Source organism: Manis javanica, chromosome 15, assembly GCF_040802235.1.
Source record: "Manis javanica isolate MJ-LG chromosome 15, MJ_LKY, whole genome shotgun sequence".
NCBI lineage: Eukaryota > Metazoa > Chordata > Mammalia > Pholidota > Manidae > Manis > Manis javanica.
The window spans coordinates 3,965,245-3,987,525 of record NC_133170.1 but is presented as its reverse complement, the minus strand read 5'-3'; the positions used below and the strand labels follow the sequence as shown (position 1 = coordinate 3,987,525).

General features: G+C 41.3%; 1 protein-coding gene across 9 annotated transcripts in view; it reads left to right on the top strand.

Annotated features, from left to right (window-relative positions):
- CNTN1 (contactin 1) overlaps window positions 1–22,281 on the top strand; it is a 257,831-nt gene that overhangs the window by 136,817 nt on the left and 98,733 nt on the right. For 8 of the 9 annotated variants that reach the window (XM_073222417.1, XM_017677253.3, XM_017677254.3 and 5 more), the window contains 7 exons: window positions 3,424–3,596; window positions 5,297–5,392; window positions 10,872–11,078; window positions 14,120–14,219; window positions 14,379–14,560; window positions 19,238–19,362; window positions 20,024–20,141. In XM_073222417.1, the coding sequence (XP_073078518.1) occupies window positions 3,431–3,596; window positions 5,297–5,392; window positions 10,872–11,078; window positions 14,120–14,219; window positions 14,379–14,560; window positions 19,238–19,362; window positions 20,024–20,141 (994 nt within the window). In that variant the 5' untranslated portion in view covers window positions 3,424–3,430. Of the gene's footprint in view, window positions 1–12; window positions 1,020–3,423; window positions 3,597–5,296; window positions 5,393–10,871; window positions 11,079–14,119; window positions 14,220–14,378; window positions 14,561–19,237; window positions 19,363–20,023; window positions 20,142–22,281 lie in introns of those variants that run through there. The other variant, XM_017677256.3, reaches the window with a different exon arrangement.

The following is a 22,281-nucleotide window of genomic DNA, read 5'->3' as shown; positions in this document are numbered from 1 at the left end:
GCTCTGGACAGAGTGGGTTGCCGGTCACAGGCTGCGGATCTGCGTCTACGGCCCTTTACTGATAGAGAGAGCTGTAACATGAGGCTTCCTACCGAGTCCAGGGACATTGACAAACATATTGGCATTTCAGTTATTAAACTAAAATGTCCAAATAGAAAGCAAGTTCCCTTAAATATGTGCAAGAATTAACATTATTTCCTACACAGATAATGCCAGTGCCATTCGATGTTTTCTACTTAAAAACCATCCAGTCTAAGTCATGCTACTAAGCATGAAAATCATGCACGATATAAATGCACACATTTGAGGATAAAATGTCCTTGTATGCTTTGACCCGATAACTCACACCTGCACACGATGGATGATATTTCTGTATTAAACACATTTAAAGAGCTTGCATAGAGAATTCTAGAAAGCACCACTCTTTTCATTGGTTTCGAATCTGTGTTTCAGACAATACAGCAGATTTCTTAAATGTCTCTACCTATTGGACCATCTATATAAACATATCTTTCTGTTTTTTTATTCATGTTTTCTAAGATAACTTTATAAAAAGTAATGGGTTTTCCTACTTCAGATGGTTCAGAAAAGTATGCTAGCAGTTTCTGTTGCAAACAATGAGAATCAGAAATTAACCAAATGCTAATGGATTTGAATTTTACCTGTGAAATGGTTCCGTGAAGACCAAACAAGTGATTGATGAGAAAATTGGGGCTTGAGCATGTTCATGTCAGCTGATGTAATTGAAGGTTGTCATTCAACAAAGCTGATTTTAAAAGTATTGTTTTTCCTAGATGGAAAAATAACTTTCTATTGTTACAAAAAGTTGTTATCACAAAGAATACCCCTTTCCCATTAATTCCAATTGAACTCATTTTTCATTTTCTCTTGCCTCTGGCTGTAATTATAAAATCACTCATAAAATAAAATATAAATTTAGATGAATTTAGGTACAAAAACATCATCCCTTTGAAATTTTTTTTTATTGTTTCAATTTCATGCATGGGATTGCAATATGAGTAGGTATTTTATAAATTATAAATAATACATTTGTTCTGAAAATATTTGATGCATCAGACTTATTTCTACCCTTAAGCCATACATAGCAGCAGTTTATGTACCTTGTTACAGACACGATAGTATGACTCACAGGGGCTGTAGAGGAGACTAATCCAAACATGTGATTTGGCAGAGAGGAAACCGGGTCCTGAATAAGTAAATTGCTCCAGAGCTAGTGAATCACAGATCCAGGACTGAAATGCAGGTTTCATGACTTTCAATGAAACATACACTTTTTTTCTGTGCGTATCTACCTACATAGGTTAATAGCATTTCAGAAGCTATTTGGTGACTTACACTGTGCACTCTGTCCTTGATGTACGTACACGGAACCTTAGCAAATGGGCCTCCAGGCTGGCATGGAGCTGACAAAACAAGAGATTGTTCTCAGGTAGTGTCGTCTCCTTGTCACCTCCCCTCCCCCAGAGGCAGTAAGGAGCAAAGGTTTGCGTAACTGAGATTCTGCACGAGCGCCTCCCTTCCTCCCTCCCTTCCAGTCCTTGGCGGTGGTCACCAGTTTCTTCTTTGTCTCTGTGTGTTTGACAATTTGGGAAACCTCATGTGAGGAGATACCCTGCAAAGTATTCTTACCAAAATTAGACAAGTAAAAACAGAAGCAACACTTGTCTTGGCAAATGCATCACCACCTTCCTCCCATAGGTTGTAGGAGCCCCAAAGCCCCCAGGGGGAGTGTGGTCTGACTGTGCATATGTGCATGTGGAGAGCTGAGGGCGGTCATAGATGTTTAATTCTCTGATGAAAGCAGTCTGTTTGACAGCAAAAAAAAAAAAAAAGGAGAAAAAATTCAGCTCATGACACAGCTTATCTGATGGAAAAGAACATCTGAAGTTTTAAAATGTATTTACTGTGCAGAGCAAGCCATGCTAACCTTGGTAATCATGCAGTTTGTCACTCACAGTAGTTTTATATTTATGGCATGGTCTCCGATAATGTCTTATTCATGGCAACACCCTGGAAGGTACAACAGGGAATTTTACCTTCTGCTCACCTGCCTTGAGGCTTTCAGCATCTTGCTTTGACCCCCAACATAAAAAGAACTCCGGTAAAATCATTGTGTGAAAAAGGATTAAGACGATGGTGTGTGTTCCTGAAAATAAGATAGACCAGTGAACTTACCTAAACACAGCAAAACCTAATCATTATGACATCAGAGGCAGAATCAGATCCACTGAGGGAAGTGAAGCCAATAAATAACAATTTGGAGTCAATATAACAGGAAAAAGCAGGTAACGATTAGAATTGCTCAACAAGGAAACCTATTGCCTTGGCAAGTGGTGAGCCACTTCCTTAACAGGGGGTGGTTCACACAGGGAAATGCTGCCCGCAGTGGAGGAGAGGGGATTTATTCATTGGGTTGGAATCTGGTAGGTTTTCAAAATGCAAAAGCAGTTTTCTATGTTTGCTTTTAAATCACCTCCTACATTGTAAAAATTAAAACAAAATATTACAGTAATTTGACTTTATAAAATATATTCTAAAATCAGTAGGGCTTTTTGGCAAGATTCTGACCCTAGTCAGAAATGTGCCAGGCAATGAGCCGTGCGTCGGAGCCCGCTGTTTGACCACAGCTCTTGTCTATGACACTGCTGAAGACGTGAGGCCCTAGGGTTAAACCCTGGTACGGGATGATGATGAATTTAAGCAGGTAACCGGCTTAATTGGAAACTATTGTCTACATGCATTCTTTTTATCATGGCATCAAGAAAGTTAGATTCCTGTTTCTAGTCAATGTATTTTTAACACAGTATTTATAAATATACCTGCAATAGTGTACTTGTGTTTTGGAAGCAAAAGACCAAATGACTTTTATCATTTTCAAATTGTGTGATCGACCTCTAGTGGTCAGAATGTGACATTTATTGAGTAGAACCCTGATTTCAATTAATTTGTTTTATTGAAAAATGACTTGGATGCTTAGAATCAGATATTACTATTTTACATTTTGTTTCTGCCAGAGCAATGCCTTTAGATATCGCATACAACAGATGAGGATATACATGAAACTAGTGCATGGAAACTTGTCATTTATAATCCACCTGTATCTGCTAAGAAACCAATTTATGTAACGAAATTCAATGAAATGTTAGTCTTTTGGGATGCCTCACGAAAAATGGAAATATTTTATGCATTTGAACATTCACCTTTCTGTGCCAGAGCTAAATTGTAATTCATGAGCCCAAAGACGTGGAATTACAGGAGAGAGAGAAATACTTCTCTGAGTCATCTACTTAATCGTCTGACCTCACATGGAGCGCTACTCATATTACTTTAGAATGATAGCCTCGTACACTGCTTGTAGACTGCCTGACCTTTGATGTGACATTTATTTCTTTTTTCTCCCAGGTGGAGAATGAATAATGGTGATATTGATCTGACCAGTGATCGGTACAGTATGGTAGGAGGAAACCTTGTTATCAACAACCCTGACAAGCAGAAAGACGCTGGAGTCTACTACTGTTTAGCATCCAATAACTACGGGATGGTCAGAAGCACCGAAGCCACCCTGAGTTTTGGATGTAAGTAATCGTAACTTTGAAAAGGGTAAGTGTAGTAGGTGAAGCAGAAATTAGATGCTGGCATTTAAAAGTTCAGTAAGAAGAGAAGTCAGGGTGAAGAGGGAATGAGAGTAAGAGCCCGCGGGTGAGGAGGGCCTTACTGGTGTGGAGGAAAATGTCAAGAGAGCAAAGCGTCCTGGAAGGTATTGGACAATAAACGAAGGCCGTGTGCTGAAGGATCTTGAAGACTTTCTAAAAACTAGCCTCAATGGAAGTGCTGAGCCATGCGTTTGCAGTGGGGTGGTATGACCCACAAGGGTGTGAAAATTGATCTTGCAGAGAAAAACCATCTTAATTCCTGTCTCTCCAAAGCTCAACTTTACCTAAGAAAACCTAATCCCTTAGTTCTTCATTTCTCTGATTAAGAATAAATTGAGCTAAATTAAGTTTGAAAAATTTCTCCTAATAGGGGCAATAATGAAAAATATTGGAGAAATACAATGGTAGACTAAAAAGTTAGAGGTTGTTCTGGAAGAAAATCATTCGCTGGGAGAGGGGTTGAACTAGATCTTCAGGGGGCGATGTTTTAAGACAGCACTGGAGTCTTTCGCACGATGGGTTACAGGGTGACAGGGGTGCTCTGCGAGGCCTCATGTCACGCTGATTTCCAGGAGGAGGCGAGACAGTGTAGGAGAGCCGTCCCGTTAAGTTTGGGTGATGACAGGGGGAATGTACATAATACAATCTTTGAAGAAATCATCGAGACTGCATTGCGCCCAAGAGAAAAAGACCCGAAATATTTAAGAAAAGTTTAGTCAAAGGGCAGAAACATTCTGCTCTGTTTACAAATAGATGGGTGCAAGGAGAGCCATCCTGAAGAATGAGAGGGAGCATCTTAACGGCTGCTTCACAGGCAGCGACTGTGGCGACATCATGTCACCCATGTGGAAATCTAGGTATCCGAGGATGGGGGTGAGGCCCAGGACTAGGATGCAGTTTTGAGGGATTCCCTGCAAAAAGGTAACGATTAGAACGATGACTTCTCAGAGAGAGAAATATGTTGAGAGAAGTAGATTCTGTAATTTGAGTGCTGGTCTCAGAGAAGGAACCGGAGATGAGGCAGGACTGAAATGGAAGGAGCACCAGTAAAATAAAGGGAGATTCAGATGGTGGGGTTTCAGAATGTGATTTCCAAATACACGGAGAGGGAAGGGGGTGAGGGCCAAGGAGCACCAGGGTCTGCGCAGGAGCAGAGATGCGTGGCCTTCGCCTTTCCTCGGTGGGGTCCTGCCCTCCAGCCTGTTCCTTCTCCACGTGGAGTCCTCTCTCCGGTAGGGAAATGTGCCTCTGAAATGAGTCCATTACTCCAAGTAATTCCCCCTTACTTGTTTTCTTTAGCAGACTCCTGGTTTTGTCTGAGTCCATGATATTTCCAGCTCCCCTTACTGAGATTCTTCCTAAATTTGAAGCAAAAGTTGAGGATACTTGTGATCTTAGGGTTCTCAGAATACTCACGCAAGCTGGAGTTCTCCACAAAACTCGTTTTTAATGTTTGCGAATCCCAGCATGTAAGCACAGAGAACGTACTTTCCTAGGCTTCACCAAACCACCTGGGAGGTATTATATCCAAAAGTGAGTTAGTAGCTAAAAGGTAAACAAACCTTAATGAAAATCTCTATCTGTTCATCAGATAGTGAATGTCGTTCTTCTTGCACAATTAGATCTCGATCCTTTCCCACCTGAGGAGCGCCCTGAGGTCAGAGTGAAGGAGGGGAAAGGAATGGTGCTTCTCTGTGACCCTCCGTACCATTTTCCAGGTAAACTGAGTCTCTCTGTGACGGTAAGCATCTATGAAATGAAATGAACAAGCTCTAAGCTTTTTAACAATAATGGTACATTTATGATTAAATAAGACTCAATATTTGCCCAAGCTTGTAATGCATCATTTAATTGTGGTTATAGAAGCTTCCAGACTCATATTCGCTTGGCCCTAGTACTAGAGACCTATGAACATTTTGGTTTGTAAGCAAATATACACATTGGATTATGTCCACATTAAAGTTCCTGTTACACAGGAGAAAACTTGATAGATATTTTATAAGTTATTCTTGAAGTAAAATGGTACCAAAGAGTGATATATAATCGATCATTTTATTAATAATTAACATCTGCAATATGCTGTGAACTGTAATTAAATGTTAGAAAGGGGTAACGACATAGTAAATTATTAATCTCTTTAGGACTTCTGATCTTCAAGAAGAATCATCCAGTTTAGAAAAGGGCTTAAATTGAGTGTCATCTCTAACAAGATTCAACCTTTGAACGTGTTTTCTGTAGTTTGATATGGCTGAAGTAAAAGCCACCAGCATGCCAATTAAAAGATGAACACTTCATATACTTACACTAATTTTCATTTGTTTTACCAAATATCCCCTTGAAAAAATATATAAATACCACTTTTCACAGGGAGAGAGATAATGCTTTGTAGACTTACAGTTCTAACAGTATGCCATAAATTTGACTTCAAATACTCCATAGGGAATCAACAATAACAAGCTATTATATATCATTTTTCGTGGAATACATCAATAGGGTACATATGTAAAATCATACACACATCTACATATATTCTGTTCCAATTATATAAATACATTCTGCTTACATGTCAAATACTGGTAATTTCAGTGACTGCAGAAGACTATTAATAAATGTCAGAGAAACACATGAGTTCAAAATGTTGTAACAACCTTTCAATGAGAAAATAGTCTTTTCTTTGAAGAACTGCTGGAACTGTTTGAAAAAAGTCCCCTCATCTCCATGGTGTTTCCCACAAACAAAGCAAATGATCATAAATAATCAGTGACTGCATTTGACTGTATTCAGCACTGGATGGGCTCCATTCAGTCACTCTCATCGGGTCTCTTGTGACACTCACGTCTCATGTACCAGGCACTGTTCATGCCCCACGAATACCTCGGGGAGTGAGACAGAAGAGCCGCGTACCCACCTGCTGCTGGGAGAGACAGACAACAGACAGGATGTGTGATTAACAGGCGTGTGTCAGATGCTGACAGATGTGCACTAAGGAGACAGTTAATGCAGGGAAGGGGGAGGGTAAGTGATGAGGGGATGGCTGAACTTTCAGAATGTGTATCACTGAGAAGGTAACTTGAACTGAAGGCCTAAGGAAATGAAGACCCTCGCAATGCAGGTATCCGAGGGGAGGGTATTGCAGGCAGGGGCAGCCAGAGAAAAGGCCTGAGATGGGACTGGGGAGGAGGGTCAAAGAGGCCAGGGGGCTGAAGTAGAGAGAGCGAGCGGGGCAGTAAGAAATGAGATTAGAGAGATGCCGGCGCTGGATCGTGTAGGCCCTCATCACTCAGAGCAACTGCACTGGCTTTTACTTGTGTGACGTTTGTGTCAGAGGGCTTTGAACAGAGGAGTCACACGCCATGGTATGAAAAAAGATGAGAATGGCAACTATTCTAGGAAAAGACTTAGGGGAGGGTAACCAGAAGATGGGGAAGGAGGTATCGCAATAATCTGGGCAGCATGCGAGGGGCTAGAGTGGTGGCCGTGGAGATGGGAAGAAGTGGTTAGAGTGAAGATATGTTTTGAAGGAGGAGCCGAGAAGACTGGCTGTGGACTTTATGTGAGGTCTGAGAGAAACACAGGCATCAAGGAAGCGCCGGACTTTTTTTGTCAGGAGCTCCTGAAAGAACGGAGTCACCGCTACCTGGAGGAGCAGACGTGGGCCTGTGCAGTGAGGTGCCTGTCCAGCTGCCAAAGGCAGCCGCCGAGCTGGGGTCCTGTAGGGCACAACGCCCGGGCGACGGCTGAGACAGCATCAGGTTGTGATACACTGTTGTATAAAGCGCTTTCCAAGCCACAGGACTGCCTGTGTTTGCCCGGAGAAGTCGTGTAGATAGAAAGGGAAAGAGGAGTCCAAGGAACAGGCGTGGAGGTTTTTCTCAGATAAGCCTCCGTTCCGGTCCCTGTGGCGCCTTCACTACAGGGCTGAGTGAAGGATTTCACGGACCGACACAAGGTTGGTAGAACATGAAGTCAGTAAGCCAAATGAGTTACTGCAGTCACTGGTCATCCTGATAGAGACACATACATTTACACGGGCAGGGGGTGGGCAGAGGGCTAAGTTGGTCTCTCAAGGAAGTCCAAGCAACATTATTAATCACAGAATAGAATCTAAACAGCCTGCATCTTCTATCAGTTTATGTTATTAAGAGAGTATAACCTCTTTGAACATCAGACATGTTACATTCAAATATAAGAATGGACATATGCTTCAGAACCATAATGTGAGTGTATGTGTGTGGGAGGGTTTCCATGCCATAAATCCCCCTTCCTCCCAAATATAGTCAAGCTAAGGCTTTGTATTTTGCAGTCGAGAGCTTCATGGGGTTGAAGGTGAAAAGAAACCTTGGGCTCTGCACCTCCAAGAACATCACACATGAAGCCATTTATGATTGTCGAGCCCTATTGCTCTATTTGGTGATCTGTCAAACTGGGATTCAGTCATCACTGTGTCAGATCAGTTTAGGCATATCTACATGCCAGTTTCCTCGTTTGAAATTTAGGGATCATAATTTCTGTGCCATCTGCTTCACAGAGCTTGTTATAAGTTTCAAATTTTGTAATGTACTTAAAAGTGCTAAAATGAATGTGTAATTTTAATGGATTATTAAATAAAATGTATTTAGTACATTTAATATGTCAAATCTATGATTATTAACATAAATAAAGTATACTTAGGATACTAAAGATTTTTGGTTTTCAGTTATAGAAATGCTGTCTCACTCATTTATGTACAGGAAAAAGATCTGGGAAGAAAGCCTCATCTTTCACAATCTATTATATTTTTCTGTGGGTTTGCTGCTCTACCGTTTCTTGCAAAGGGGAAAAACTTAGATCTGAACTACTTTACTTGTTTGTCAAGGACAATTACACATAAACATATCAGTAGAAATTTTTATTCTGTTTTATAATAATGTTGGATATGCAACTAATTGCCTAATGCCCAGCACAGAGTAAGTGCTTAACAAATATTTGAGAAAGGAGGGAGTGAAAGTGTAACTAAATGTATTCATTAAATTGATGGGTGTACAAATTTAAAAAGATAAATTTACCTGTTCAGATTTTGTTTTGTTGAATTGCAGTCAATAGTTCACAAATGTGTAAGACTTCCTAAACTCCTCAACCCTAAAAAAATGGAAACATAACCCTTTATTTCTGGATAATTTTCTATCCATGTAACTAGCAGGAACTGAGTTGCTACATCTCACAAAATATAAATCATATATGTGTATATTTAGAGAGAGAATAATGGAAGAAAGTACATCATTTGAAGGGTGAATACTCTTGACAAAATGTGCAATACCTGGTCATAGACACAGATATGTATTTTAAAATGAATAAAAAATGGGAATGCTTTTAAGAAAAATAACTCCTGGCATGTTGAATAAAATCATGAATGAATCTTAGTAGACTAACAAACTCAGCACAAAAATAGACACAGGAGGGAATCCATGAGCCCACACTATAATGGGTATAAATTTCTCTCTACACAGGCTTAATACATAAGTTTACTGTGGGTGTCAAAGTACTAATCAGAAGCTATAGTGATTTTATTGGCATAGGTAAATTCTGCTCTGTTGAGATTAATTTAAACAGAAAGAACAAACATCTCCTCAAGTTGGCAAATTACTAATCCAGGGAACACTACACTACTTCAAATTATTTCAGGGAGAGGTATAAATTATTTAGGAAGGTTAGATAAATGATGTATTCAAAGCAATGCAGTGGAACTATGCAAAGACATGCAACATACTTGGCTGTCACAAAGTTCCCCTGTGATATGGTCCAGATTCGCACAGCAAAGAAATCCCAGACGCGGATCAATAAAAGTAACATTTCTGAAACAGGTGTGAGCACATACTCTTCATGAAAAATTAATTATATGGCCATGTTATTATTTAAGCCAGTGAACAATGGTTATTGAGTAACGGACAGAACATCTAATCTCTCTCCCCACCAGCTGCCAAGACTGCACCATGTTTAGTGTGGCAGCTGCCGTGACTCTGACTTAAGAATGAGACTTACTTTTGGCCACCAAGACAACCAATTTGGTGACCAATTCTGGCAACTAAACCCCAACCCGGTTCTCACAGGGACTCAATGAATTATCTTCTCATCTGTCCTTCCCTGCCCCCATGAGGATGTTAAAATTAACCATCTTCAAAAAAGCCAACATATGTTTTTTTTCATATCATTGTTCACTGGCTTAACTAATAACATTGCCATAAAATGAAGTTTTCATGAAGAGTATGTGCCTACACCTGTTTCAGTTATTGATCCATGTCGGGATGGTGTGTCATGACTCTTTAAAAATGGTTTTGACCTTCCATCACCTTACATCTAAAAGTCTATCTAACTTGGTCCAAGACATCTCCCCTTATAATCCTAATGGCAGTTGTCCTCACATAGTCATGTTTTACGGGATTCATCATTTTGTGACTGGGAAGTATGCATTACCCACAGTTCCCTCTTGTGCGTTATTGTTGTGCATGACTATGTGGGGTCACTCCTCAAAGCAGGAAGGGGAGGTAGGAATAGAAAAAGGTATGAAAAGAAAGAGCAAATTAATGCAGAAATTCAGCGTTTGGCCTAACCAGCCAGTAGCCAGAGTAAGTTCCTGTGGGTTAGAGTTACCATCTATGTACTTCCTATATTTAAGAAAGTCAGTAAAATGACTTTCTCTGTTTCTGTGGTTTTCACTTTTAATGGCCAGAATAGGTTATGTAAACTCATTTCCAAATCTATAACTTAAAATAGGAATACAAAAAGTAAATGATATAGAGCCTTAGTATTATTAAAATCTTTACTTTGTTTTTAAAATACAGCAGGGAACATGGGTCATGAGCTTTGGAATTATCAGTCCTAGATTCGAAACCCCATTGCTACTGAACAGTCATGAAATTCTAAGCAAGATATTTAACCTCTCTGAGTTGAGTCTAGCCCACCAAAGAACTAGAAGTAAGAATATTAATAATCTGTAAAATAATTGAGAGAGAAAGATAAAACTGCGAGTATGATACATTCAATCAAAATATGATAGCTCTTAGAAAATGTGCAGTCTGCCTTGGCCTATGTCCAATACTTGCTCTGCAGTAGCCTAGATTAGGCTTGTTGCTAATCTAGCAACCCCAGCTTGTTGCTAGAAAACAGAACCTTTGCTTTTGGAGAAGAGCTTCATATTTAGTTGACAATATTTTCTTCTAGATGACCTTAGCTACCGCTGGCTTCTAAATGAATTTCCTGTGTTTATCACAATGGATAAACGAAGATTTGTGTCTCAGACAAACGGCAATCTCTACATTGCAAATGTGGAGGCGTCTGATAGAGGCAATTATTCCTGCTTTGTATCCAGTCCTTCTATTACAAAGAGTGTGTTCAGCAAATTTATCCCACTCATTCCGCTACCTGAGCGTGAGTATTGTATATGTCACACTGTTTTTGCAAGGTTGTCTGTTTATGGCGTGCTTACAATAATGAGAACAAGTACCCAGTGGGAAGAAAAGCTGGCTGCTCGGTCAGGACAAATGAGGACACACACTTTGGAAGTCTTGGTCCTTCTTTAGCTTTTCTGATGGAGATTATATCATAAAATGCTCTCAGGTGGTTGAGTTTGCACTGGTTTCCTGCAGTTTAGAGAATGCACGGGGGACTCACGCATTAGCGAATCACCCACATACCGGTCACAGTGGGAGTCGCCAGCCTCTGCTTTTTGTTTCATGGCCATTCCTACTTCATGGGAAGTTCATGAAAGGAAACAAATGCTCAGATCGAAATAAACTATACTGATTGCAGAATTTGGAAGAAAAGACAGTTGCATTGTTTTTATAATTTTAGGAACTATTTGCATGAAGCAAATAGGTATGTACCTTGCCCTTCTACCGAGAGTAGCATAGAGCCGAACTGCCGTGGCGCCGTGTCCCATGAGCAGCGACACACCTGCCCGGCCTCTGCTTGGGCTCCGGGTGAACGGCCTGCCTTCTTCGGATGCACCGCTTCCTGCGAGGGCCGAACTCCGATCCGTGTGCGCACTCTGCACTGCTCTTCTGCAGTTGGCTGCCTCTCAGATCACTGAGGCCAAGGCTCCAAACCAGTTCTTGTGGTTGACACACCGGCTGGTTCCTGTCTCCACCCCTGTCGTGTGTGACAATAGAGAAAAATGTCATCTCATTGCTGCGACTCCACTGCTCACTCTTCCCAGGATAGGGTTACGTGGTTGGTAGTCAGTAAATTCATTTTTTGACTTTGGGCTCTTTTTTCCTCCACAATCTTGGGAAACACTGTCATTCACTGCATTTCAGAGCTAAAAGGAGCCAGTATGTAAAACGTTCCTAAACTTTCTTTCCTTCTCTTCCCCAGAAATTTTCCTCTATTTATTACTGTCTGTTTCTGTGGAAGAAGAGCTTCTCCTCTGCTCCAGCGAATTCCCCCAGTGCTGGTTCGCACCCCATCTGGTTCCCTTCGGGGCTTCACTGCCTCCTTCTGTTCCGAGTCTTCAAACTCTCCTCCATTCGGTTTCCTCTGCATATTCTTTTGTGTTCAGTGCAAACTATGAAGATTAACCAAAACAACCCATTATTTGCCAAATTCAGAGGGCACTTTTCAGTCCTGCTTCCGTATGAACTTTGACACTGTCGATCCCTCCTGCCTTTGTTGAACTTGTCCTTCTTTTCCTCGTTTCCCTGATCCCTTCTGCTTTCTCCTCATCTCCCATCCACTTCTGACCAGTTTCGTCAGGATCCTTCACCAGATCTTCCTCCTCCTCCTATTTCTTTCTAGTCCTTTTTCTAGATATTCTCACCCATTCACACTTTTCCAGCGGTGACCCTATGCAGGTGGCTCCAAATCCACACCTCCAAGACCTCCCTCTTGTAGGCCTTTATTCAGCCTTCCTTTGGCTCTTGTCCCACAGAAGGTTCTCCAGGACGTTGATCTCAGAATGTTCCAGACACGCCCCTCCCCTGGCCTCCAAGCTTCCTCCCCTGGTGTCCTTCCTCCTGGGCTGACTCGGGAGCGCTTCTAACGCTGAGACCCTCTCTCCCCCTCATCCCCACAACAGCACGTCTGGGGGTTCCCTGTTAGATTGTGAGCACCTGGGGAGCATGAGGGAAGGGAACCCGGAGATGCCCCTCGGCAGGCCTAGGATGCACCCCGCAGCCTGCAGCTCAGGACCCCAGTGATTCTGAGGAGCTGGAGTCTGGTCCGCCCCTGGAGGAGACACTGGCCGCAAGGGCAGGCCGGTTGCTTCTGCCTCTGAAAGGTAACTCACATCAGCTCTCTCTGTGCCCACTGGGGCGGCGCCCCAGCGTGGCCCCCGCCTGTTTTGCTTGAATCCGTGAAACAGCCTCTGAATTTCTCTTCTCTGTGACCCACCCTTTAACGCTTCCAACAAAGTCTTCCCCTTAAACCAAAGGTACACTTCGTAGCAGTGCTCTTACCAAAACTCATCTGTCGTTACCTACTGAGGAAGTTGCCCCCCCATGCGTCATGTCACAGTTCAGAGCCTCCTGATTGGAGGTCCAAGCTTATCTGCAGCTACACGTACTTCGGTATGATTGGAATTCTTCCTAGACTAACTTTAATTCCCTGCACACGCCTGGAGCTTTGTCATTCTGTGCTATTTGCTCGACCTGAACCGGTCTGGTCCAAATGCCCTTCTTGCCTGAGATTCCCGTAACTACTACAATGCTTCCAAAAATCCACCTCGGCTGCTACTCTTTCAGACCACTTGTTTTTGTTTTGGCTTGTATTTGAGGTTACGGTGTATCTACTTACTTGTCTTTCTAGTACTTTACAGTATAAAGTACACACAACATTGTGATCTTAATGTATTTAGCCTCTGAGTCCATTTCTTCTCCTGTAAGTTGAAGGGAAGAGTACATCTTTCCGTACTGCTGTGCGAAATAACTTGTTTCAGTGGATAAACACGGTGATGTTGGAGTGAAGATTTTTCATCCTTGCCTCTCTCCTCCCCTCTTTTCAACCAGTTTACACTCTGCCTTCATCTCCATGGACCCATCTTCCTTCTTTTCTCACCTCACCTTTTCACTTCCTCCTTCCTCATTTCTTTTCTTCTTTCTCCTTCCTGAGCCCCAGCACAATGTTTACACATTTCTGATGCTCCCCAAAGACTTTTGGAATTTTTCTGGTGAACCGAGGCAGTTTGGTCACACAGCTGTCAGAATGAGCCGATCTGAGTTGAACATGCTTAATGATACTTATGCTGTATCTATACTGGGTGTAGAAAACAACACACACAAATCTGTGCCTTGTGACACAATCAGATATTTCCCACTACCTGTACAGAGAAAAGTCTTCCATATTGAAGCAGTTCTAATTGAGTAAAAAAATCACCATATTGAAAGGAACTCTATCATTTCTACTATTCTACCCAATAGTTATGCAGAATTAAGGTGTGGGGATTTCTCTTATGTGTGCGTTTTTCTTAACGTTAGGAACAACGAAACCATACCCTGCTGATATTGTGGTTCAGTTCAAGGATATATATGCACTGATGGGCCAAAATGTGACGTTGGAGTGTTTTGCGCTGGGCAAGTAAGTGTATTTACATTTTTCATTAACATGTGTAGAAATGTGTTAATTTTTCTACCACCATTTTAGGAAATAAATGATGTAACTGTTTAGCCATAAACATAAGTGAAATAAGTGCTTTTGAAATGTTGTGGACCCTTAGCTGTTGTCTCCTATTTGAAGTCCTGTTCCCGACATCCGGTGGCGGAAGGTTCTAGAGCCAATGCCGAGCACTGCTGAGATCAGCAGCTCCGGGGCTGTCCTCAAGATCTTCAACATTCAGCTGGAAGATGAAGGTACCTATGAATGTGAGGCTGAGAACATTAGAGGAAAGGATAAACACCAGGCAAGAATTTATGTTCAAGGTAGATATATTTTTCTAATTTTCTATAAATTGCCTCAATATCTTATTTACAGCCAATTCCATACTCGAAAAGTTAGTACATAATGAATAACAGTTTAAAAACAGTGATGTACATTACATTATGCAAAAAAGATGACATATTTACTTTATATCTGATTAAGTCACAATTATGAATCCAGAAGTTGTAAACTTATAGCATTAGCATCATAGTAATACCAACGGACGGACAGCAGTGATCTTATTTTCAGAAAATACAGTTAGTGAAGCCTGTTTGTTCCCATTGCTCATACTTTTTTTTTCCAATATATTTTTATTTGTAGAAGATCCTATGGTGTAAGCCACTGGTTTGCAAACTTTGGTATTCCTCAAAAAACCTCAAATTATAAAAATCTGTCTTGTTAAAACACAGATTGCTGGCTTCTGCTCTCAGAGTTTCTGAGTTAGAAGGACTGTCAGAGCCCAGGAATTTGTATTTCTAACAAATCCCTATGAGATGCTGATGCTACTGATCCAGGAACCACACTTTAAAAACCGCTGGTCTAAGGAGATTTTTTTCTTTCATGCATTTTTCTCGGTACAAGTGTTTGACATCCACACCTTGAAATGAACTTATATTTGGGAGGATAAAATGTTGTTTCTCAGGTAACACTTGAAACTTTTCAGGCTGAAATAATCTCTGTAATGTTCCACAGTGTGAAACTTACAGGTCCCAGTGGAATGAAGTTCTAAGGCTTCAACAAGACCATTCATTTAAAGGGCATGAATACAGTGTCTACTCAGAGGCAGAGACTGTGATAGGAGCAAGTAGAGTTAGATAAAGGAAATGCTCTGTCCTTGAGGAATTCATATTATGGTCATACTATATACACATTTATGCAAGTTGACACAGGCAAATACACATACCTATATATACAGACACACACACACAAAATTATAATGAAAATCGTGAGAGTGTAATGTGGAAGCTTACATAAAACCTTAATAACACATGGTGTGCGTATCTTGGCCACCCTGAGAAGATGCGTGCTAGGGAAAGCTGGAGATGATGCCTGAGCTGAAGTGGATCCCGGGATGGGGAAAGCATTATGGGCGGGTCAGGACCTTGGCCCCTGCCCTGACCCCGGGCCCCTGTCTGTACAGAGGTGAGGTGAGTGTCTCCAGTGCTGAGCATATGCAGCCCTTCTCCCACCACTGCATAGAATCCACTGGGGTTAGGCTTTTGGCCTTGCACGTGCTTTAGGACACCCAGTCCAGGCATCAGACCCCCTGTGTTCTCACCCTCTGCTCTGAATTCTCACCCTAACTGAAATGTGGCTCTCCCTTAAAGTCACTGTGTCCCCGGCCCTCCCGCCTTGACTCTTCAGTATACCTGCCCCCTCGCACTTCAGGCCAGCTCTAGACTACCTTCCCTCTTTGCCCCTGAACGTTCAGTTACAGGCTTATGTTGGGCCAACCCCCCTCATTCCTCTGAATTTCTTGCTGTTGGCAGTGCTCACGAACTAGAACACTACTGACTTTATTCATAGTAACATCAAAATCAACCGAGCTGTAATTATTTTTAAAAATAGTCTGACTTCGCATATTACTACACAGATGGACAGTGACTGTAATGGGGTTTGTGGGGGGTGGGACTTGGTGAAGGGGGGAACCTAGTAAACTTAATGTTCTTTCTGTAATTGTAGTTTAATGATACCAAAAAAAAAACCAATAAAAAAAATAGTCTGGCCTCTCAGTGTCCTTGAACTCCTGTTCTCTGATGACCTTGTCCCTCAGCCTGCCTCAGCCGTCCACTCCCCTGCCGTCCTTCAGACCTCATTATTCCTGAAAAGTGTGATCCCTTTAGAGTCTCAGTTTCAAAACTTTCACTCTCTGGCCACTACACCTTTTCTTTCTAGCTCATTCCCTTTGAGACCCAGATTCCTACATCTTTTGAGTCTACCAGGAACTGTAATGAATGAACCTTACAATGCTTTCACTTTTGCTCACTTTCCCTAGCCTCTGTCCACCTTTCTCCTAAATCGGTGATTGATCGTTATTGTTCCCCTGCACACTATCCCAACTGACTCACTTCTCTCCCCTTTGTTGTACTGTCGTTGCAAAAGGCTAACCCTCGAGAATTCTAGCTCTCTGCCTGTATCAGTGCCTGAAAGCAGGAGCTTGGATATGACTTGAGAAAAACACTACCATGCAGATTAGTCCATTTTACATTAATCACCAAGGAAAAAAGAGCGCTTAGTGCCGCCTGGCAGTCATACATTTCCCAGGCCCACTCTGCCGCTCTCATAGATGGCCTTTTCATGCCTCTAAGATTTCCTTCAAACCCATAACACTACCTTCTCCGACTTTACTCTCAGCTGATAACCTGGCTTCCTATTTCATAGAGAAAAATGGAAGGAATCCAACTGGAATTTCCACAAGCTCTTACCCAACATCTACTCAATACCTGCATCTCTCCCCATATCTCTTACTACCACAGATTCAGCTGCTCTCTGAGGCCAACACCTCCACTTAGGCCCTGCTTCCACCCCTCCTACCTACTTAAGGATATTGCTCCAGCAATCCCATCTCCCTGTACCATAAACAATTTCTTTTCTCTTCACCGGATCATTCACATCAGTGTTAGATGAGTTCTTCTTTCTTCCTCCTTTAAAATAATATATATTTTTAAATTCTGACTACGGCTCCATTTCTCTTATCTCCCCTAAAAAGTAATAAAAATCTTGACAGATTTGTCTATGCCCTCTAAAAATGTCTACAATTTTTTCTTCTCCCTTAAGGGCACATTCTACTTTGAATTTTCATCCCTGCCTCCCCACTGAAACCTTTCTTTACATGATCACGAAGGGCTTCCATGTTGTGAAGCTGGCAGTCAGTTCTCAGTTGCGTGTTACCTGATGTAAGCAGTTGCCCCAGTTCACCCATCCCTCCCCACTATTCACTTTCTGTACTTGGCATCTGGAATCTACCCTTTGTTAATGTCCTCATGCACCATTCTCGTTTTCCTCCGAACTCCGTGTCCTTCTCACATTGGAGCACTCAGGAGTTGGTCTTTGAAATTAGTCGCTATTTCGCTCACTGCCTATGTGATCTCATTTATGATCATGGCTTTAAATACTCTCTGTACCCTGAAAATTCTGACCCAGACATGTATATACCCAACACCCCAAGAAAATTCTCTTAATACATATCATGGGTGGCCTCTTGAAAGGAGGTATATTCTGGTTAGACCACTTACATCCTTAAAATAAAACCACTACTCTTTCCCAGGTGTTTGAGCTTATAGATCTGTTTTTGTTTAACACAGTAAGAAAACTACATTCCACATTCTCAACAGAGTTCTGAACTGTCTAATATCTAATTCCTTAGAAGAATCAAGGTGACAGAGCAGTATTTTATAGGAGGTAATTTAAATTGTTATTTCTCCTTTACCATTGAGGCATATTAACTTTTATCTTTCGGTAAAATCAAACAACCAGAAGGTTATGTAATTAAATCGTAGGTAAGATGTGTCAGGCTGATCAATTATTTATTCTTCTTACTGTATTTTTAATGTTACATCTCCGTGTCACCTGTGAGAGGCCAAGACAAGAAGTGCTGATATCCCTGTCTTGTATATTGACAGGATTGTGTACAACATAAATCCTCTATCAATTAATATACTTATCAATATTTAATTTTAGCAAGTAATCTCCATATATTACAGACAAAATGTAGTAAGTGAAAAGTATACTAAATCATATTATATGTACTATAAAAATACATATGTATACATATATACATATTGTTGATGGGTTTGGTGAGATCATAAAAATGTTTTATGTTCTTTTTTATTATAGGCATTAAATACTTCCTACATGTTATGTTCATTATTTTTGTCACAAAATCAACAGAATAAAAGTTATAATTTTCAAGGAAAATTAAATAAAATATTACGTTCCACTCAGGAGGCTCCCCTCCTACCTCCTTATTTTATATTAATTTATTTACCTACATCTATTTAGACAAATAAATACGTGAAAACATCAGATTGCTCATTTGCTTACTCTCTAGAAATATTACATTCTTTGGGGAATTCTTAGTATTTGTCTTCAGCTATCAGTGGATCAAATCAAATGATGAGGCTGAGATCAACTTAAGTATAGATTTCACCAATTATAGCTGCTATATTTAGTTTCTAATATGAAAGTGTATTTAAGTGACAAAGTCATTTTTCTAGTCCTACAGTAAGATGTTATGATGGCCACTAGCTGAATGTTACATCAAAAAGAAGGTAACATAAACCTGAGGGGGTGAGAAAAAAAATTGAATATATAAAAAAGGAAGAGATAGTATTATGATCAGTTAAGATGTAATTCTTTAAAACCATGTCGTTTTGAACAATTTTTGTTACAAGGAAAAGATAATTATTTTAGTGCTCTTTACAAATACGCTTTCTAATAAAACATGGTGCACAAATAGAAAAGCGATGACAAATTGTAGTTATCTCGTGCTATACTAATGTAGGATAAAGTTTACCTGCAGACCTGTGGAAATTCAGGTTCGATGGGTCTAACATTGATGTTATGGCACACACATTGTCTGATGTATTCTCCAGGCCAACTAAATGTAATATTTGTATTTTTGGATTACGATGAACGTTGAGATTGCATTTGACATCTAAATGGCCTTCACTTTTCAGCATTTCCTGAGTGGGTGGAACATATCAATGACACAGAGGTGGACATAGGCAGTGACCTCTACTGGCCTTGTGTGGCCACAGGGAAGCCCATCCCTACAATCCGATGGCTGAAAAATGGATACGCGGTATGTACGATCAAGTGGTGTGCAGCCCTTGCGTCCCCACTCAGGCAACATTTCTAGGTGGTCCTGGGATAAATTTAGGAGGAGGGACTACAGAGTAACTGTATCTGGGCCTTGAAATAAAAAAAAATCTCCTTAAAAAAAAAAGTAAGCAAGAAAGTGAACATAAAATATCTTTCAGCTTAAACAGCTTTCTGCTATCTTACGCCCACCTCCTCTCTCTCTCTCTCTCTCGCTCTCGCTCTCTCGTTATTTTTTCCTTTGTTCTACTTACCCTTTTTCCCACTCATGCATCTGTACTACCTGGCATTGACCTCTTTTTCTTGCTGCTGTTTCCTGCACCCCACAGAAACTGAGGGTCCTACCTTGAGCCCTAGGGACCAGCCACAGCAGTGGGGTCCTTCTCTGCCCTCCCCCTGTAACCTCCCAGCTGGGCCAGAGGGGAAAAGGTGGACTCTTGGCTCTGTAGGATGGAGAGGACAAGGGCCATGGGCATGGTGCGGGTTTACTGCCCATTGCACCAAAACCCCACCGCACGTGGCTTAGTCAGCAGCGGGGACAAAATAATGTATCTAAATGAAAAGGCACCCACGCCCGAACCTAAACGAAAGTATTCCTACTAAAGTTGATTGAGGAAATGTGTTTTACCTCGTGTTCTTTTCAGTATCACAAGGGGGAGCTGAGACTGTATGAAGTGACTTTTGAAAATGCCGGCATGTATCAGTGCATAGCCGAGAACACACACGGCGCCATCTACGCCAACGCGGAGCTGAAGATCTTGGGTGGGTATCGTTTCTAGTTTCTTTATCATTAAGCAAAAACGCAACGCATTAAAAATGATCATAAGCTGTCTGTAGATCACATTTGATTTTCTTGAATCACTGAAGTTAAAGACTTTTAAAATGTGCTTGGAAGAGAATTTTGCTTATTTCTTTTTATTAAAGGACAGTAAATAAATTTGAGGCATTTTTCTAAAATGCTTTAAACTTTACACATGCCAGTTTTTTCAAGCCTTGTCCTCCCCAGTGTCTAGGCAGCGAAACGCTGCCTGAAATCGCAGGGGTTTTGACGCTTTCGCAGTGCGCGTGGCCTCGGACGGGTCTTGAGACTTGCCGGCTGCGGGAGTGCTTGGGTCTCATGCCCCACGACCGCTATTTAAAATCTTCAGGACACCCTCAAGCCCCTTAGGCCACCTGCCTCCTACTTCCTGTTGCCCTCTGCCTGCCCCATGGAAACTGAAACCCTTTGAAATAAAATGTCCCAATTTCCCATGCCTGAGAAGCTCTCTCAGTCTCGACTGCACGTGCCCCTTCACGCTCTCCTTCTCCAGAACCAGCCCCTTCCCTTTGCCCTGCGCTCATGCCTTCCCACTTACCTGGCGCTTGATGCCCGCAGATGGCCCTCCACGTGGTGAGTGCCTCCCCTTCCGGTCACGCTTTGCTCTTGACTCCTCTCCCCTGGTGACCCCGTGTCTCACACCTCCAGGTTCCCCCTGCCGTCGCGTCCCCTTTCCAGCCCTCCCTCCGCCCAGAGTCCTGCCCTCTCTCAGAGGGCCCTTCTTTGGGTTCCACCCCATTTTCTCCTCATTCTTTCATGAACTCTATGTTGTTATTCCTGGATTATTATTATTTCTAAGTGTTTAAAAAATCCTGGGTAATTCTGTCTTCTTCTCCATTAACATCAGTGATTCTTTAATTTATATCTCTGGCCCAGATGTTTGTCCTCCACTTCACACTCAGATAAAAAGATTCCTAATAGAAATGCCCCTGTTGTAACCGCACAGGTAACCCAAACTTGAAATTTGGTTCATTATCTCTCACTCACATCCACATCTCCCCCTAAAAGATTCTCTATTCTAGGGAATGACATCCTTTAAACCAACCATGACATCCTGTCCTCCCATTATATCGACTAAACTTCTCAATAAATCTCTGAGTGTTCACACTGTCCTTATTTTCATCGCAGTAACTCACTAAGGTCTCACTGGACCCTGCGCCTTTGATCGTGTTATGTGCAGCCACCACCAGGTTTAGGTAAATGATAGTCACACACCCAGTCAGGCAGGCTTTTCTCTCTTACAGCTGATTGCTGGAAAGATAAAACAGTGACTGTGTGACCTTGTTTATTCTTGTGACACCAAAGGGAAATGATTTAAAATATTGCTATTACTGCAAATTAAGTGTCACTAAAAGAATATGAAAGGGCATGGTATAATTGTAAGACTGTATTCAAGAAACTATCTTTAAAAAAAGTTTAGGCCTGCCTTCTTAATCTTAACTTTCCCTGCCTCTTATTATAATGCTGAAGATCATATTCCATTTTTCCCCTGAAAGTCAAAATTTCTTGATAAAATATTTACCTTATTTGGGCATCCAGCAAATATTCAGACTTAGGTTTCTTGCCATATTACTTTGCTAAAAAGTGCAATAAAATCATTTTGATTTTTAGAGAAGATATGCAGTGAGCTTGAATTCTTTCCCTAAACTTCCTATTTTCGGTTAAAGGTTGCTTATCATCATACATTACAGAAGAATATAAAAATTTAGTAACTCAGCCTGAAAGATCTCTCTATACTCAAGCCTAAAATCTTACAACCATCTACTGACTTTTTGTAGTAATTAAAGAAACCGTTGGAGCATTGCAGCATGAGAACAATGTTCCTGAGTGTCTTTATATTTGTTTAATCTATTTTTGTTTATAATCTTTAGGACAGTGCTTCTGTCTATTCATAATCATCTAGTTAGTTCACCTATTCACCGACCAAATATTTATTGCATACTTACTCTATACCAGATACTATTCTTTTATTAGGGGCAGGACAGAACAAGAGACAAAAAAGAACGCATGTCCTCTTCTTAGTTAAGGGAAAAATGTTACCCTTATTCCTTCCCACTTCTAAGATATACAGGCACATAGTCTGGA